This window comes from Belonocnema kinseyi, chromosome 1 (assembly GCF_010883055.1).
Source record: "Belonocnema kinseyi isolate 2016_QV_RU_SX_M_011 chromosome 1, B_treatae_v1, whole genome shotgun sequence".
NCBI classification, from domain to species: domain Eukaryota; kingdom Metazoa; phylum Arthropoda; class Insecta; order Hymenoptera; family Cynipidae; genus Belonocnema; species Belonocnema kinseyi.
In genome coordinates this window covers 74,080,336-74,100,613 of record NC_046657.1, presented here as the reverse complement: position 1 = coordinate 74,100,613, position 20,278 = coordinate 74,080,336, and the positions used below count along the sequence as shown (strand labels likewise).

The following is a 20,278-nucleotide window of genomic DNA, read 5'->3' as shown; positions in this document are numbered from 1 at the left end:
GAGGGTAGTCCGTTTAGCGTGCAATCGACTCCGGATACTTATAAAATACTACCATGATTTTTTCAGATTTTTTGGTCCAAAAATAAATTAGGCCAAAAACCGACCTTACCGACCCTCCCACTTTGGGTCATTTAAACAAAAACTTATTTAAAGCTGAGCTGACTGACAAAGTAACCAACAAGTGAAATCAGTTTTCGGGCCAATAGGTAAAGGCCCGGAAAAAATTTTAAAAATATATTGAAGAGATCAGTAACCCCAAAATGGAATGTAGATGTACTGCGCTTGCGCTAGATATGCGTGAGAGAAACTTGACGCGACAACCCCTTAGCATGGCAATATAAACCGCGCTGTGTTCCTCTTACGCATGGCTAGCGCAAGCGCTGTACCTCTACATGCCAAAGTTGGGGTTACTGATCTCTTCAATATATTTTAAAATCTTTTTCTATCTCTTGTTTTGTTAAACCAAAAATTTATTTGTATACCTTAGTCGATAACTGTATTAAAATCCTTGATAGATAAACTAAGGGATGTAAAAAGATAATAATCCTTGGTCACAAAAAAGGTATATAAAGAGATAAAAAATTACTAAGAGTGGGGATAGGAAAATATATCGTTTTAGGGATGCAATCTCCCCCAATTTCGATATTTTTAAATGTTTCTAAACAGCGGGTATTCGCTCTTAAATTACTCTGGATTACTAACTTCTGCGCAGGTCTAAGTTCCTTAGGTATCTACTGCGCAGCTTAAAGACGAAAAACAAATTATACAACAGATTATACAAAATTTAAACAATTTAGCATTGGAGATAAAGTATAAAAGACGAAAAAACAAAAATGTCAAAAAAATAATTTAAAAAATTACAGAAATTACCTCTGATTACATCTTTCAAGCACGTCCAATGGCACAAGATGCGGTATTAATATAAATCCATTCTTTTCATAAAAAATTCGCTGACCCAAACTAAGTCTTCCAGTATCCCTCGTCAGTGTCAAAGGTATCTTTGAGGAATTTTCCATTGTGTCTAAAACAGAGAAAAATAAAAGGAAATAAAAAATTTAGAATAAAATAATTATTTCATATTTCACAGTCCAAAACCCTCTCAAAACATGGGAAATAGGGTGATGTTTTACGAAAATAGGAGATTAAATTCTTTTTAATAAAATTAATCTAGGTGCTACCTTGAATTCAACATGAAACACTTTAAATTTCCAAGATTTCAAGTCTGGTTCGAACAAAATTGTTAAATTGTCAACCAGAAACATTATTTTTTAACGCGAAAAGACAAATTCTCAACCAAAAAATGTTAACTTAAACCAAGGAAAATGAATTTTCAATCAAATATATTTTTTTTACAAAAACAAAATTAATTTGTAACCAATCAGTTGCATTCACAACGAAAAAGTTGAATTTTCAACCAAAAGGGATGAATTAAAAAAAATTTACAACTAAAAAAAGTATTTCTGACAGGAAAGAAAATACAATTCAACCAAATTGTCGAATTTTCTACAAAAAGTTAAATTTTTAGCCAAAAGGGATCAATTTAAAAAAAAAATAAACTGGAAACTAAAAAAGATATTTCCGTCAAGAAAGAAAACAAATTTCAACCAAACTGTCGAATCTTCTACAAGGCGAATTTTTTCAAAACATTCCAATTTTCAACCCGAAAATATAAATTTGCAAGCAAAAATTCAACTAAAAATAGAATAGTTAAATTTTCAGGTCAAAAACATTTATTTCAACCGCAGAAAATGAATTCTTAACACAATAGTTCAATGTTCAACCAAGCAGATTAGTTTTAACCAAGAATGGGTTTTAAAAAATTTTGAATAAAAAAAATTTAACAGATAATGAAATAGTTAAATTATAAATTTAAAATAATAAGTTAAAAAATTAATTTTCAGTGAAGAAAGCGACTTCTCAAAGAAATTTTTGAATTTATAATCAAAGAAATGAATTTTTAACCGAAAAGATAAATTTTCAAGTAAGACGAATAATTTTTTAAACAAAGAAGATAAATCTTCAATCCAAAAAATGGAAAAGTTAAATTTTTATTAAATAAATATAAGTTGAAAAATTAATTTGTAATGAAAACTGCATTCTCAGCTAAATAGTTAAACTTTTAATTAAATAATTAATTTTAAATAAAAAATATGAATTTTCGACCAAAAAAAGATTAATTTCTGATAAAATTCTTGATTTTCCGCCCAATCGTTGAATTTTTAACTAAAAAGATCAATTTTTAGCAAAAAATCGAATAATTGAATTTTCATTTGAAACAGATTTTCAACAAATGCATTAATTTTCAACAAAAAAAAGTTTACTTTTCAAACCTAAAAGATGAATTTTCAAGCAAGATCCTAAATTTTTAACCAGGAAAGACAAATTTTCACAAAAAATGAAAGTTTCATTTTCAATGAAGAAAACTAATTTTCAAGCAAATAGTTTAATTTTTAATAAAAAATTAATTTTCAGCCAAGAAGAATATTTGTCTGCTATCAAGTTGAATAAAAAAAATACATGCGTTTTGAGTCAAATAGTTGAATTTTGAACTAAAAAAGATTTTTCTTTAACAAATTTTAAATCATCGTTTAATTTTCAACGAAACAACATTTTTTAAATCAATTTTGACACAAATAGTGGAAGTTTTGAATAAAGAAAACAGAAAATGGAAAATTTACATTCTTAATTGATAAAAATAAGTTAGAAAATTAATTTGTAATAGAAACTTCATTTTCAGCCAAATAGTTAAACTTTTAACAAAAAAAATTAATATAAAATAAAAATAAATAAAATAAAATAAATAAATAAAAATATAAAATAAATTTTCTATCAAAAAAAGGAATAGTTGAATTTTCAATTAAAACCAATTTTCAAAAAAATGAAAAAGTTTCATTTTCAATAAAGAAAATTAATTTTTAACCAAATAGTTTAATTTGCAATAAAAAATTAATTTTCAGCCAAGAAAAATATTTTTCTGACATAAAGTTGAATTAAAAAAAAGATACATGCATTTTGAGTGAAATAGTTAAATTTTTAACTGAAAAGGATGGATTTTCACCAATAATGGAAAAGTTTAATTTTCAGTAAGAAAAATGAATTTTCAACAAAAAAATTTATTTTTCCCAAAAATTTTAAGTTTTGAACCAAAAAGATGTTCGAATTTTGAACTAAGAGATATAAATTTGAAATAAAAAATGACGTACTTAAAATTGCTTACAATATATTTATTGGTTACTTTATTTATTTACAAATAATTTATTAAAGTGCATCAATATTATGCAAATATCTTAAGTTTGAAAATTGACAATTAAAAATTATGCAAGTTTTAACTTTTATAACGAAAAATTCTTTAAATTTGATGAATTATACCTGAAATTTCTTCAATTTGGAAAATTTAGAATCATCCAAGTTTAAAAATGTTTATTTATACTTCTTTAAAGTTGAATAGTTTTTACTTGTAAATATTAAAAATTTATATAATTAAAAAAAGTTCAAAATAGAAATCTTGAAAATTGAATAATTCCCGAATTTTCAATTGCAACTTTCGAAATTACAGAATTTCCATTTATTTACATTCAAAATTCTACTATCATAAAATTACAGAATTTTTAATAATAAATCTTTAAAAATAAAGATTTTTTCGTTTTAAAGATTTAGTACAATAAAAAATTATGAGCTTCACATTTTAAGATTTAAAATGCTTTAATTTTGGTGATCTGTGTACGAAATTCCTTCAATTTGAAATAATGAGAATTTTAAATTTGACTTTTGATCTTAAAAATCATCGATAAAATAAGAATTTTTAATTACAAATCTTCGAAATTGATAAGTATTAAACTTTGACCATTTAAAATTACAAATAATGGAAGTTTTAAGTTTAAAATTTAAAAACGTTATAATTTTGATTATTTAGATTTGAAATTTTTTAAATTGAAAACATAAATTTCTATTTTCCAAATCATTAAAATATAAGAATTTTTATTTATTAATTATTAAAATTGACGAGTATTCAATTGTAACTTTTACAATTAAATTTTTTTAAATGCACAATGAAGAATTAGGCATGTTTTAAGTTTCCTATCTACAATTAAAAATTCCGTAATTCTGACGATTTACATTCAAAATTTCTTCAATTTGAAAGATTTGAAATCAAAACTTGATTTTTGATGTTCAAAATAATAAAAAACTAAGTATTTGAAATTAAAGCATATATTTTAATTTGATAAATAGGCAATAAACATAAGGAATACGCAATACGCACGAACAAACGTTCAAGGCAAAATGCGAGACGGCACGATATTCCACGCGAGATTCAAGACAAGAATCAAGATGAGATTTGAAACGAGAACCGATACCAGTTTTGCAATTAGAGGCAAAACATTCTAGATGCGATTCGAGACGAGATTCAAGGCAATATTTAAGAAAATATTCGATACGAGATTCAATACTAGGTTCAAGACAAAATTCGAGATCAGATTTCAGGCGAGAATCGAGTCGAGATTCTAGCTGCGATTCGATGTAATATTTAAGACAACTTTGGATATTAAATTCAAGTAAATATAACAGAGATTCGTGACAAGACTCAAGATAAGATTCGCGACAAGACGAGACTCCCGATGAGATACAAAATGCGATTCGAAACGAGATTCGAGACAAGATTCAAAGCAAAACTCGAGACTAAAAAGAATATTCAAGACAAAAGATTCCAGATATTCGTGACAGGACTCGAGATGAGATTCGAGACAATATGAGATCCCAGATGATATTCAAGATTTCAATTCAAGACAAGAATCTAGAGAACATGCAAGACAATATTCTAAACGAGATTCAAGACAATATTCCAGAGATTCGTGAAGACTTAAAATGGGATTCGAGACGAGATAAGATTTGAGACAAGACGAATTCGAGACGAGATTTGAGACAAGGCGAATTCGAGATTAAATTCGAGACTGGAAGAGATTCCAGGCGAGATTCGAGACGATATTCGAGAATGAACTTAGAAGATATTCAAAACATTCGAGACGAAATTTAAGATAAATTTGAGACGAGATTCAATACAAGAATCGAGACAAAACTCGAGATGTGACGAGATTCAAAACATGACTCGAGGCGAAATGCGATGCAAAATGGGATTCCAGGCGAGACAAGACTCAAGACAAGACGATTCGAGATTCCAGACAAGGCTAGATTCCAGATGAGAGTCAAAATGCGATTCAAGGCAAGAATCAAGATGATATTCAAGATAACATATGAAATGAGACTCAAGTAAATATTACAGAGATTCGGTGACAAGACTCAAGATAAAATTCGTCACAAGACGAGATTCCCGGTGAGATTCAAAATGCGATTCGAAAAGAGATTCGAGACCACCTTCAAAACAAAACTCAAGACAATATTCAAGACAAGATTCCAGAGATTCGTAACGGAACTCGAGATGAGATTCGAGACGAGGTGAGATCCCAGATAATATTCAAGAATTCAATTTAAGACGAAAATCGAGACAATATGCAAGACAATATTCGATACAAGTTTCAAGACAAGAATCCAGAGATTCGCGAACAGAGTTAAAATGAGATTCGAGGTGAGATGAGTTTGAGATAAGGCGAATTCGAGAAGAGATTCCAAACGAGATTTGAGATAAGACTTGAAATGATATTCAAAACATTCAGGACAAGATTCAAGACAAGTTTCAGACAAGAATCAAGACAGGATTCTGGAAAAACTAGAGACGAGATTCGAGACAAGAATTGAGAAGAGATGTAAAAGTTCATTGCAGGCGAGACAATGCTCAAGACAAAACGATTCGAGATTCGAGGCAAGACTAGGTTCCAGATTAGAGTAGAACTGCGATCCAAAATAAGAATCAAGACGATATTCAAGGCAGCATTTTAGATGGGATTCAAGACAATATTCGAGACAAAACTCGAGACAAGAGTCGTGATGAGATTCAAGACGAGATTAAGAACGAAATACGAGATGCGATACAAAACGAGATCCAAATGCGATTCGAGACAAGATTCGTGATGCGAGACGAAGGAGGGTTGACCAGCAAGAAATGGGAAAGGAAGAAGAATACTTAATAGAATAGAAATCCCTTTTTTGTAGGAGCACGTCACCTACTTTGTGTTTTTCTAATTTAGACAAATGCGCGCGCGCGCGCGCACTGACAAGGTATCGCCACGCGACGGCGTTGACATCAAGCACGTGGCGTTATTCCCGGTGTCTGGTTAAATCGCGACAACCCTCCGACGTCGCTCGTCGTGCGCGTTTCTTAGCCTTTTCTTCGACTTGAAATTAATTCGTTTCTTCAATCATTTTGCGATATTGTATGTTAAAAAAATGTTGAAAAATTTAGAAGAATCCGGAGGACCTAATTCCTCTTCATCAAAAATATGGATATTGTGTTAGGTGAGTTTATAAGCTTTATAAAAAGATTACGAGGGTAGCTAAAAAATTAAATTTTAAAAACTCCCTGACTTTTCCTTCATATTCAGATGACCAATTTTTTATTTTTTTTTGTATTAATAATAGATTTTACCACAGAGTCTTTTCCAAGCGGAATAAAACATCTTCAGATTAAAATTTAAAAATTATATTTAGGACAATTAAAAAATATCACTTTTCTACCATATTAAGATGAATTTTTAATCCAAAAGGACAAATGTTCAAAAAGACAGTTGAATTTACAAAAAAAGAATGACTTTTTATAAATATATTAAAATTTTGAGCAAAATAATTAAATCTTGAATAAAGTAGATGAATCTTTGATCCTAAAAAATATATTTTAAACTAAACTGATAAATTTTTAACAACAAAATTAATTTTCAACCAAAAATACGAACTCTTAACAAATAAAGGTTTCTCAGTCAAGAAAGAATAAAAAAATTATCCAAATTATTTATATTTTGAGAAAAAAGTAAAAAAAAAAGAATTTTCAACCAGGAAAGATTTCGCTTAAATTTGAAAAAACCAAAAAATTATCGATTGAAAGTTCATTCCTTCCGGTTGAAATTTTACTATTACATTTTTTGGTTGAAATATAACAATTTTGTAAAAAATGTATACTTTTTGCAACAGTTTGATTAACAAATTAATCTGTTTCTGTTAAAAATTAAATTCTTGTTGGAAATTCAATTTATTTGTAGAAAGTTCGTATTTTCGGATCGAAATTGTAACAATTTGGTAGAAAAATTAACTATTTAGTTGGAAACTTGTGTATTTTCTATAAAATTCTTCTTTGTTGACAAAAAAAAGTTTTGGTTAAAAATTCAACTGTTTGATTGAAAATTAATCTGTAACTATTTTGTTAAAAATTTGTTTTTGATGGTTAAATCAATATATTTTTTATTTCATATTAAATTATTTTTTTTAATGGAATATCAACTGCTTATTAAATTTTTTGTTGAAAATTCATATTTTTTGTTTGAAAATCCAACTGCTTGGTTGAAAGTTAAACTACTTTCTTCAAAGTTAACTTTTTTGTAGATTATTTATAATTCTAGTTGAAAATTCGTTTTTTTTGTTGATAAAATGATTGTTTTAAACAGAGAATTGAAATATTTTGTTTAAAAAACCTTCAAATTTGTTGTAGAAAATGTATCTTCTTGATTCAAAAATAAATCAATACAGTACAAAATGTAAATATTTGGTACAAAATTAAACGGTTTTGTGGAAATTTTGTTTTGTTGAAAATTAATTTTTTTAACTGAAAAATTAAATTTAATAAAAAAAACCTTTATTGTTGTAAATTTATATTCTTGTGTTAAGAATTTAGCTATTTTGCAAAAAATCGTCTTTTTGGCTTGAAAATTCAACAACTTGGTACGAAATTAAAATGTTTCGTGGTATTTTTTTTATTATTTAAAATGAATTCTATTAAATGGAAGCTTAATTACTCTGTTTTTGGTTAAAAAATTAATCTTTTGTTTCCATTAAAAAATGAACTATTTACTTAAACATTTTTGGAAATAAAAAAATATAAACTAAAAATTGATCAGATAACATTTGGACTGGCATCAAAAACATTTTTCCAAATATTTAAGTGACAATGTATGTAAATTCGTATTTTGCTGGAGAAAATTAATCTTCTTCGTTGAAAATTAGTCTTTTTAGTTAGAAATTAAACTATTTGGTTTAAAATTCAACAGTTTTTTTTAAGTTTATTTATTTAGATGAAAATTAATACTTTTGGTATGAAATTTAACTACTTTGTTGAAAGTTTAACCAATTTGTTAATTCATAAGAAACAATATTATTTACCCCCCCCCCCCCCCCCCCCCAGACTGTCTAATGTTGTTTTTAGATGACACCTAAATAAATTCACGAAGAAAATTATACTTTATTTGAAGTCGAGGTACAAAGTTCGAGAAATTTTTAATTTTTTGTTCAACTTCTCACGTGGTATATTCCCATCAAAAAATAAAAAAATATTTCTATCAATTCTTAGACTTTCTAACGATTAAAAAAAAAGTTTCTCGCTTTTTTTTAAACGAGTAATCACGTTTAAAAGTCATCATTGATTTCAAATACCGTTCCCGCTAGCCTTGTAAATAATATTTGACGGTAGTGTTAATATTCTTAGAGAGATCAAAAATATCCCTGTTGGGGGCATTCGACACGGAAATTCTTAGGCTTTCCGACGATTTAAAAAAAAATTCTCGCTTCTTTTTGAAAGAGTAATCACGTTCCTAAGTCATTAGTGATTTTTATTACCGCTCCCACTAAAAGAAGAGAAATTTGAAGAGATTAATTCACGGTAGCACGTGATTTTAGAGCTACAATTTATACGTGCTTTAAATTCTCGGAATCTATGATCTCAAAGCATAGAATTCGTGACCTGAGAACAAAGGAGCGTGGCCTAATGCCTAAAACTTCGAGAGCTATGCTTTAAAAGCAAGAGCTCGGAGATCTTAGTTCTCACGCCAAAGCGTGATGAAATCAAGGAGCATTGTCGTGAATTAATATCCTGAAATTTCTCTCCGTGTAGCTGTGTCGATATTTTTCGACGTAGTGTTTATACTCTTAAAGAGATCAAAAATATCTCTGTTAGGGGTTATTCGACACGACTTTTATAGGCTTTCCAGAGATTTTTAAAAAATGTTTCTCGCTTCTTTCTGAACGATTTATAGTGTTTGAGAGTCAGCAGTAGTTTTTAGTACCGCTTTCAGTAACCGTTTAAAAAATTTTCGACATTCGTACATATAATATTAAAAAGATCAAAAATATCTCTGTTAGGGGTCATTTGACGCGGAATTTTCAAGATTTTTTAAGGATAAAAAAAATGATTGCTTCTTTTTTGAATGAGAAATCACGTTTAAAAGTGAGCAGTGATTTTTAATACCACTTCTGCCAAACTTATGAATAAAATTCGACGGTAGTGTTTATATTATTAGAGAGTTGAAAAATATCTCCGTTAGGGGTCATTCGACGCAGAATTTCCTAGAGTTTTTAACGATTTAAAAAAATTTATCGCTTCTTTTTTTAAATTAAAAATATCAAAAATATCTCTATTGAGGGTCATTCGACACTTGATTTCATTGGCTTTCTAACGATTTTTCGAAAAAGTTTCTCCCTTTTTTTTTGAAGGAGTAAACACGTTTCGAAGTCAACAGTAATTTTTAGTGCCGCTCCCGCCAGCTCTATAAATAATATTGGGCGGTAGTGAGTGGAAGCTTGTAATGTGTCCCCCTAAGGGTTTACATTTTTCTTACACCTTCTCTATTCCTTTACACACCCTCCACACACTTACTTGGTGGTGGAAGGGGGACCTACAGTTTAAGGTGGGTTCCGAACCACCAAGAGCAACAGCCTTAAGTACTTCACCGCATGGGCCACCGAGACTCTTCCAGAGTGCGAGGAGGCGGGAATCGAACCCGCAAGCCGAAGGAGTGGGTCCAAAGCCTACGCTTTAGCCCCCACGACCATCGTCCCACTATTGGGCGGTAGTGTTTATACTCTTAAAAAAAAATATATATATCTCTGTTGAGGGTCATTCGACACGGACCTTCCTAGGCTTTTTAACGACTTTTTAAAATTTTGGCGTCTTTTTTAAAGGAGTAATCACGTTTTAGTCAGTAGGGAATTTGAGTACCACTCCCGCCATCATTGTAGATAATTTCCGACAGAAGTTTATTTGGAATACTTTTCATGTGTGTTTAATATTTTTATTATTATTTTTTTAATACTTTGTTATACACTATTTGTGTTTTATGTAATTTTATTATTGAGCTTTGACCTCCTTTCGAATGGAAAACGCATTTACATCGAGGGGGTGATTTGGTTGAAATGATGTACACATTGGTTTTATGAGGATATGGATATGACCCTACATAAGAATAAGATATTCAAGGGGATATAGCTATGAATTTCATCGCCTCGTTTCCACATGTGACATTATGAATTTCCATGTATATATAACATTTTATGTTTGACATTAAATATAATTTTTCTCAATAAAGTTAAGGTTTGAAAAGATGCTTTTTCAAATAAAATTTTTTTCTTCAGGAAGATCGAAATTGTCTATGATCCATTTTTTAACATGATTTAATAAATAATATAAAAAACGGGTTTCGGATAGAAGGCCAAATATTTTATCCATATTTCTCAACTGGTTCTTTTTTTAAATCAGATATTAGTCAAAAAATCTCAAAATAATTAGATTTATTCGTAATAGCACTAAATAGTTTTTTTTTGGCATTATGAACAATTAAAAAAAATTCTCATCATTGGGCAAGTCGATTGGATACTTTCAATTTTTTAAACTTTAAACGTTTTAAATTTTTATGTACGAAAACACTGTTTTTCAATTATATGAATAAAGTGTATGGATGTGAATAGCATTACATGGGAAAAGTAAGAAAAATATTTCTGCGTCGAAATATAATATTTCAATGTTTGGTTTCAAACGTAAAAATATTATACGTATCTCCTGAGTTTGAAATTCAATTGTTTGGTAAAAAGTTAAAATAATTTGTTAATAATTAATTTTCTTCAAGATTCACCTCTTTGGTTTCAAATTTAACTAGTTTGTTGAAAAATAACTAATTTTTTTTATTCAAAATTTTAATTATTCCATTTTCATTGAAAATTGATTCTTTATGAGTTAAAAATTCAACTATTCGATTGAAAATTCATGTATTTTGTTGAAAATTTGTCTATTATGGTTGGAAATATCAAATAGTACTTTTTCGGTCGTAATTAATATTTTTTGGTGAAAAAATAAACTATTTTGTTGAAAATTCGTATTTTTGTTTTAGAAAATTAAATAGTTTAGTAGAAAAGTAACCTATTTTGTTGAAAAATAATTTTTTGTATTGAAATTTCATATTTTCGGGTTGAAGATTTACAATTGCTTTGTTAATTTTCTTAAAGAAAATTAATTTATAATCAGATAATGAATTAAAATTAAAATTAAATCTAATTTCCTTAGTAGAAAATTGATCTTTTTGTTGAAAACTGAACTATTTATTTAAAAATTTATCTCTGGTAGAAAATTACGTTTTTCGTTTACAATTCATATTCTTGCGTCAAAAATTCAATTTTTTTTAGAAAATTCGTCTAACTTTTTCGTTAAAAATGTATATTTTTGGGTTAAAAATTCAACTTTTTTGGTAGAAAATTCTTCTTTTTCTTCTGAAAATGTAGGAATTTAGTAGAAACGTAAATTATTTTGTGGAAAATTAATTTTTCAATTAATAATTTAATTGTTTTGTAAAAAATTCGACTTTTTTTGAGTGAAAAGTTACTTTTCTTGGTTGAAACTTTTTTCTTTTTGGTTAGAAATTGAACTATTCATTTAAAAATGTAATTAAATACTGGAAAATTTAAATTTTTGGTACAAAAATATCTTTTTCGTTAAAAATTCATATTTTCGTGTTAAAAATTCAACTTTTTTGTATATAATTCCCCTTTTTTTTATATTAAAGAATTTAGTAGAAAAGTAAACTATTTTTTAAAAATTAACTTTTTTAAAATGGAAAATTCATATTTTTGGATTAGAGATTTAATTCTTTTTTAGAAAATTTTTGTTTTTGCTTGAAAGTTTCACTCAACGTCAGAATCAAAAAGAAAAAATTAATCATTTTAATTATCATAGAAAACATCGGATTAATCCGGAATTTCTCTATTCCGAAAAATTTTTTTCGGTTTATTATACGGAAATTTCATTATTCAAGAATTTTATTATTCAGAAATTTCATTATTCGTAAATTATATTTTTCGGAAATTTTATTGTTTGGAAATTTTATTATTCGTAATTTTTATTTTTCGGAAATTTTATCATTCGGGAATTTTGCAATTTGGGAATTTTAATTTTCGGGATTTTTATTATTCGAGAATTTCATTATTCGGACATTTTATTCTTTGGGAAATTTGCAATTCGGGAATTTTATTTTGCGAAAATTTTATTATTCAGAAACTATATTATTCGAGAATTTTATAATTCGGGAATTTCATTATTCGGAAATGTTATTTTTCGAGAATTTCATCATTCCGGAATTATGTTGTTTGTAAATTTTATTATTCGGGAATTTACTTATTACGGAACGTTATTATTCCGGAATTTTATTACTAAGAAATTTTATTATCCGGCCATTTTTCAATTCGGAAATTTTATTATTCGGAAATTTTATTATTCGAGAATTTTATTATTTGGGATTTTATTATTCGGAAATTTTATTATTCGAGAATGTTATTATTCGGGAATTTCATTTTACGGAAATTTAATTTCTTGGGAATTTCATTATTTGTAAATTCTATTATTCGAGAATTTTATTATTCGGTAATTTTATTGTTTATGAATTTTGTTTCGAAATTTTTATAAATGATCAATATTAAATAAAAAATTAATTTTTTTCTGAATTGAATGATTTTTTTTAAAATAAAATTTTTGAGTTCAAGGGTCTTTGGCACGATTCTCAGTCTAGTAGTAATCATCCGAGAGGTGCCTGAATGTCTGGCCAAGGAGTGATTCTTTTTCTTGGCCTGCAAGCAAAATTGCATTCTCCATTTTCTCTATTGCTATCAAAAAAAAATTATTGATATTTTTCATATTATTTTTACGATTGAATTTTTTTTAACAAACAGATAATTTACATAGCTCAATCAAAGTTTTTATGCTTTTTTAGAATCTTGATTTGAATCAGTCAAAATGTTTGACATAAATTTTGACTGTTTCAAACAGTTGAGGACTGAGAAATCAGTAAAAACGTACTGATTCATACTGTCAATTTTTGTGATTAATAAATTAAGTCGTTTTGAATGATATAATCAGTGAATTTGAATTATTAAATATAATTTTTTTAAAATATTTTATTTAATAAATTATATCAGTCAATTTTACTGGTAAAATCAGTGGAATTGAAAACGGTGTTAAAATTTCCATTGATGATGAAAATAACTGAAGTCTTCTGAGTTGGTAGGGTTGATTCTATGCCTATAATGTAACTCATTCGAGGAAGGTTATAGACCCTGCTTCTTTATTATTAACGATATAAATCGATTGCGTCTACTTTAGACTCTTAAACTCGTTCCGCTCTGCTTATCAAATCTTATATGTCGGAATTTACATTTATAAATTATCTAAATTTGTTTTCATTTAAAATTTTAATATTAAAAAAGAAATGAAACCGCAACCTTATACCAGATCGGGACGACTCAGAAATCTCGGAAAAGAAAATATTCGAAATAGAAATTCCGGAAATGATTCATTTTCCGTAATATAAAAATACCGATTTGCCAAATTTTAGAATAATAACAATTCAGAAGAGGGGGAACGACGGAAAAATCCCAGAAAATAAAATTCCGGACAGTTTAAAATTCCCAAATTTGAAAATTCCCGAATAACAATATTCCTCACAGTTTATGATATTACAGAATTGTAAAATTCTTTAATTGGAAAATTTCATAATAATAAAATTCCCAAATAATAAAATTCCCGAATTGTAAAGTTGCCGAATAATGAAATTCACGACAGAAAATTGCCGAGTTATAAAATATCAGAACTTAAAAATTGTATAATGATAAAATTCCTGAATATTAAAATTTCTAAACAATTTATAATATTACTGAATTGGAAAATTCCCAAATAATCAAATTCCCGACATTTTGTAATATTATCGAATGTGTAGCCTCCAAAATAATATAATCCCCGAATTACAAAATTTGTTTATGTAATAAAATTCCTGAATTAGAAAATTTCCGAATAATAAAATTCCGGAACAATTTATAATATTATTGAACTTTTAAATTCCTAGTAGATTTAAAAATTCCCAAATTGAAAAATTCCAAATTAATAAAATTCTCGAATAATAAAATTCCCGAATTGGAAAACTATCAAATTTCCAAATTTTCCGAATATGTAATCAAATTCGCAAATAATAAAATTCATGAACTGAACAATTCAAGAATAATAACATTCCAGAACGATTTATAATATTATTGAACTTTCAAATTCCTGGCAGATTATAATATCCCCGAAATCGAAAATTACTGAATAATAAAATTCCCAAATTGGAAAATTCCAAATTAATAAAATTCCTGAATGATAAAATTCAAGAATTGGAAAACTTCTGAATAATAAAATTCCCAAATTTGAAAATTCCGTAATAATGAAATTCTCAAATAAAAAAATTCAGTATTGGAAAATTCCCGAATAATCAAATTTCCGAGAAAAAATTGCCGGATTATAATATATCCGAAATAGAAAATTCGCTAATTATAAAATTTTCGAATAGTTTGTAATATTACCGAATTTGAAACTTCCTGAATATTGAAATTCCCGAATTAGAAAACTATCAAATTACCAAATTTTCCCAATATGTAATCAAACTCCCAAATAGTAAAATTCATGAACTGAACAATTCCTCAATAATTAAATTCTGTAATAATTTATAATATTACTGATTTTTTAAATTGCCGGCTGCTAATAATATTAAAGAATTAGAAAATTCTCAAAATAATAAAATTTCTGAGCAGTTTATAATATTATCGAAGTTAAAACTTCCTGAATAATGAAATTCCCGAATTGGAAATTTATCAACTATAAACCATTTTAATTGTTGAAATTGATAAATTCGGTAATATTATAAACGTTAATGTTATCATTCGGGAATTTTCCAATCATGGACTATAATTATTCAGGAATTGTTTGATTTGAGAATTTTCCAATCCATGAATTTTATAATTCGGGTATTTCTTTATTCACAAATTTTTCAATTTTTGAATTTTCCAATTCAGGAATTTCATTATTCGGCAGTTATCCAATTCGGGAATTTTATTATCCAAGAATTTTCCAATTCATGAATTTTATAATTCGGAAATTTTCCAATCCATGAATGTTATAATTGAAGCCATTTTTTATTCGGGAATATTCCAATTTATGAATTTTGTAATTCAGGAATTTCATTATTCAGAAATTTTCTAGTTCGAAAATTTCCCAATTCGGGAATTTTATTATTCGGGATATTTCCAATCCATGAATTTATTATTCGGGAATTATATAATTCTTGAATTTTCTTGTCCAGATATTTTACAATTTGGAGAATTCCTTTCTGGAATTTTGTTATTAGAAAATTTCCCCATTTTTTAATATTACAGGGTAAGGAGAATGTTGCATTTCGGGATTTTCAGTCGTCCCATTTTTTAAAAATATTAAACGTATTTTAAAAATTATTTAAAAAATTCTCATTAACAATAATTGAAAAAAATTATTTCTGGATGACAAAATTGACAAAATGACAAAAAAATCACGTGCGCATCAATTGAAACAAAATTTTCCCTAAAGTTTCTCTAAACTAATAAAATTTTCAAAGAAAATTTGGCAGGATTCAATTCAGCTCTAATTAATTTATCTCGAAATATGTTTTTATTTTATTTTTTTAGATTAAAAATTCGATTTTTGAGAACTTTTTTTGTAATTAAAGCAAAAGATTATTTACATTTTCCAAGAAAAATTTTTATCCAGAAATATATATTTTCCAAATTTTTAATTGTTGTTATAAAATCAAATAATACTTTAAAAAGCTTTCAATATTAATAAAAAATATTTGATTATAATATCTGAATAATGGATTTTTAAAAATTATTATAAACATTTTGGGAATTATATTATTTTGGAATATTCCATTTCAGAATTTTTAAATTTTTACAATTTTATAATTACGGGAATTTTATAACTCAAATATTTGAGTTTTCGCGAAAATTTTCAAAAATAAAATTAGTAAATAGTTTATAATATTATCGAATTTGAAAATTCTCAATTAGGAAAATTTCCGACAAAAAAGTTCCAAATAATAAAATTGCTGATAAAAAATTTCCGAATCATAAAATTCCCGAATTGAAACAATAATAAAAATAAAAAATAGTATTTATTGATCGAAAAAACAATAATGGAATATTTCTATAAAAAATTGGGTTTTTAATGTTCAATGAATTAAAAAGGTTTCAAAAAATTCGAAACATTTTAAATGAAAAAAAGAAATATTTAAAATAAAAAGTTCCCAAAATTATAAAAATTACTGCCAATTCAAAATTCTCAAATTGAAAGATTCCAGAATAATAAAATTCCTGGCAGTTTATAATTTTACAGAATTTGAAAATTCCCGATTCTAAACAATTAACATTTTTTTAAAATATTAAATCAAAAAGTAAAATAAAAAATAAGTTTATCAAATAAAAGTACTTTATTGAATATAATTTTTTATTATCAAGCAATTTTTTACTTATTTTGATTGTTTTTAGACATCTTAACATTTGAAACAAAAATTTAATTTTTTCACGAAACTCATGAATATTTTATATACGGGTGGTCAATTTTAATTGACGCACTCAAATATCTCTATTGGTAAGCCAGATAAGAAAAAAATTTTGAGGACAAAAGTTTATCAGTGAAATGGAGACCTTCTGAGTATGCTAATAACTGTGACCTTGAGGACAATTTCCAAGGTCATTTGAAGGTCGAAGTAAGTTTTTTTAAACGGGAAGCAACAATTTTGACACCAGATTCGGAAAGAGCGGAAAATTGTACGTCCGAAAAGACAGTTTTCAATTTGGTAGAATGACCTTCAGAAGGTCAAGATTGACCTTGAGGCAAGGGGACTCGCTGTAAACAAGCACCCCAAACTTTGTTCGCTTCTGGACGATTTTTCAACATTTAACCTTAACCTTCTGAAGGTCACTAATAAATTAAAAACTATCTTTTCGGACGTAAAATTTCCTCCTCTTTCCGAATCCGGTGTTCAAAAAGGGGGTTCCAATTTAAAAACTAACTGACCTTCAAATCACCTTGATAATTGACCCTAAGGCCACTGTTATTAGTAGGGTTAGATGGCCCCCATTGTCCTGACCAAATTTTTTCAAAATAAGGAGACCCGAACCCAAAAAATCAAAAATAATTTGTTATGACCACCCTTTTGGACTTGGAAGACTTTTTTTATAATATCCTGAATCACATCAATCATATTTCCAATTACCGATAAACAGAAAAAATGCAATTTAGCTAACTTAAATTGTTTCTAGATAGAAAAAGTTCGATGGAAAATGATCTATTGAAATTGAAGGAAAAGTATGAAATGTGGCAGAAAGGACGGAAACGGAAGCGGAGAAGGAAGTGAATGAAAGATTCGGAACGAATGAGCATAAAAGAGGTGGAAAAGCCTATCAGTCAAATCGATTATCTCTTATTGCTGCGTGCACCAGTTCTAATGGAATTTTCAATATCAAAAATAATTGTGCCAATGACTTTGACTTTTACATTCAGGGCCATCTATCAAGTGTAAACAAAAATTGTCGAACCATTTTTTTTAATTAAAAAAAATTATTTAGACATAAAGGTGCCTCAGCCTCTTTTCTTCAATTTCCCAAATTTTCAGCTCGATGTCTCATTTTGTGTGGAAGTGGTAAGATAAAAAAAAAACTTTTTTAAGGTAGGAATCGGATAACTATCGCATGTCCTTATCTAACGAAAAATGTCGGCAATGTAGGAATTTGCACCTATTAGATGCCCTCAGCAAAAAAATGACAATACAAAATTAGGAAGCAGATTGAAACCGATAGAAACCAATTAAACGATCTAAATTAGTTCTAGAAAATTTAAAGTGTTTCCTAAACATAAAACCCCAATAAGATACAATATGGTTAAATTAGAATACATTATTTTCCAATTCTAGTTAATCCGTCATAATTGGAATCTATCCTTTCCAATACGTAAAAATTTGTTTTTATTGAAGAGTAAATGTTTAGTTCTTTTCGCAGACAATCATAAGGCACCAAAAAAAGTAAAAAAAAAAGATAATTAAAAATGATAAAGTTGATTAGAATCTAATAGAAACTGATTGGAAGATCTAGTTTCGTTCATAAAGATTTAAATTCATCCCTCAACATAAGAGTCCAATAACATCAAACCTGGTCCTATTTGAGTAAATTATTTTCCAATTGTGTTTAATCCGTTCCAATCATAATCCATCCTTTCCAATCAGTCAAAATTTTATTTTTTTCTGTTAGAGTAAATGTGATGTCTTTTTCGCAGATAAACATAAGCAATTTGAGCCTGTTAGATACCCCCAGCAACAAAAAAATGATAATAAAAATTAGAAAGCGGATTGAAGAAGATAGAAGCCAATTAGACTATCTAAATTAGTTCTAGAAAATTTAAATGGTTTCCTAAGCATAAAACCCCAATAAGATACAATATGGTTAAATTAGAATCAATTATTTTAAAATTGTAGTTAATCCGTTCTAAGCAGAATCTATCCTTTCTAATAGATTAAAATTTGTTTTTATGGGAGGATAAGTGTTCAGTTCTATTCGAAGACAATCATAAGATCAAAAAAGTAACAGAAAAAGATAATTAAAAATTATAAAATTGATTCGAAACTTATAGAAACCGTTTAAACTAACTCAATTCATTCTTAAAAATTTTAAGTCATCCATAAGCATAATATTACATTAAGACCAAACTTGGTACTATTGAAATAAATTATTTTGCAATTGTTTTTAATCCGTTCCAATCCTTTTCAATGTGTCAAAATTGTATTTTTTCTGAAAGAGTAAATATGTTGTTCTTTTCACAGAAAATTATAAGGCACCTGATAGATGTTCTGAGCAACAAAAATATATAATAATAAATAATAAACGGATTGGAGTGGATAGGAACTGATTAGGTGATCTAAATTTGTTCTAAAAGGTTTAAATTGTCTCCCAAGCATCATTCAGTATAATCCAATCTGGCCCTATTACAATTGATTGTTTTCCAATCATCTTAGATCCGTTTGAATCGGAATCTATCCTTTTCAATCAGTCAAAATTGTTTTTTCTCCGGAAAGTAAATAGGTTTTTCTTTTCAAAAACAAAATCGTAAGGTATTTGCACCAGCTCGACGCCCTTAGTAAATTTTTAAAATTAAATTATGGAACAGATTAAACCTGTTGGAAGCCGATTGATTTAAAACGATTCGAAAAGATTCCAGTTCTTTCCTGAGCATAAGATTTTATGAAGGTCAAATCTGGTCCTATTAAGATCAATTATTTTCCAAATGAGCTAAAGCCATTCCCATCGGAATCCTCTACTTCGTTCTACTAGGAATTGAACCGCAGAGCTTCCGATTGTCGGTCGGGTGCTTTTCCATTAAGCTACTAGAGAGATCAAAAGAAGAATCTTTTTCAAAAATACACGCAGACCTTAAGAATTTCTGTTATTATATAATAATAATAATAATAATAATAATAATAATAATAATACACATTCCTTGAAAAAATTTACTTGTAACGCCTGACAAAATAATTCACGTAAATCTAAAAAAAATTCTTCTTTCAATCTTTTTAGTAGCTTAAGGGAAAACAACCCGGCCGGCAATCGGAAATTCTATGGATCGATTCCCAGCGGAGCGAGATAGAAGATATTTTTTCATAATGAAATTAATTTTAAAAAGGTAAATGTGTTGTTCTTTTCAGAGACAATCATAAGTTACTCGCATCTAATAGATTCCCTTGGTAAAAAACGAAAAAAATTGAATTCTCTCTAAAGCATCAAATTCGAGGGCAAGGAGGACTGCTCCGTTATCCGGACTGGTAATGCGGTGTAATGCGAGATAACCCAGCGTAATCTACTCTCAGAACAGTTTCATCCACTTGTAATCCACAGTAATACAGAGAAATCATTTATTAAATCATTTATTCGGAGTAATCCATTTGTAATACATGATAATCCACTTGTAATGCGAAGCTATACATAGTAATACACTTATAATCCATGCAATTAGAAATAATCCACTTGTAAGACAGGA

General features: G+C 27.6%; 2 protein-coding genes across 5 annotated transcripts in view; one reads left to right on the top strand and one right to left on the bottom strand.

The window, feature by feature from the left end:
- Positions 1–20,278, bottom strand: part of LOC117176338 (phytanoyl-CoA dioxygenase, peroxisomal-like) — a 153,270-nt gene that overhangs the window by 6,763 nt on the left and 126,229 nt on the right. For all 4 annotated transcript variants that reach the window (XM_033366587.1, XM_033366581.1, XM_033366600.1 and 1 more), the window contains one exon: positions 871–1,021. In XM_033366587.1, coding sequence (XP_033222478.1) covers positions 871–1,016 — 146 coding nt within the window. In that variant the 5' untranslated portion in view covers positions 1,017–1,021. The remainder of the gene's footprint in view (positions 1–870; positions 1,022–20,278) is intronic.
- LOC117178161 (G-protein coupled receptor 161-like) overlaps positions 6,260–20,278 on the top strand; it is a 79,052-nt gene continuing 65,033 nt past the window's right edge. The window contains exon 1 of the mRNA XM_033369442.1: positions 6,260–6,408. The gene's annotated coding sequence lies outside the window, so the exon portion shown is untranslated. The remainder of the gene's footprint in view (positions 6,409–20,278) is intronic.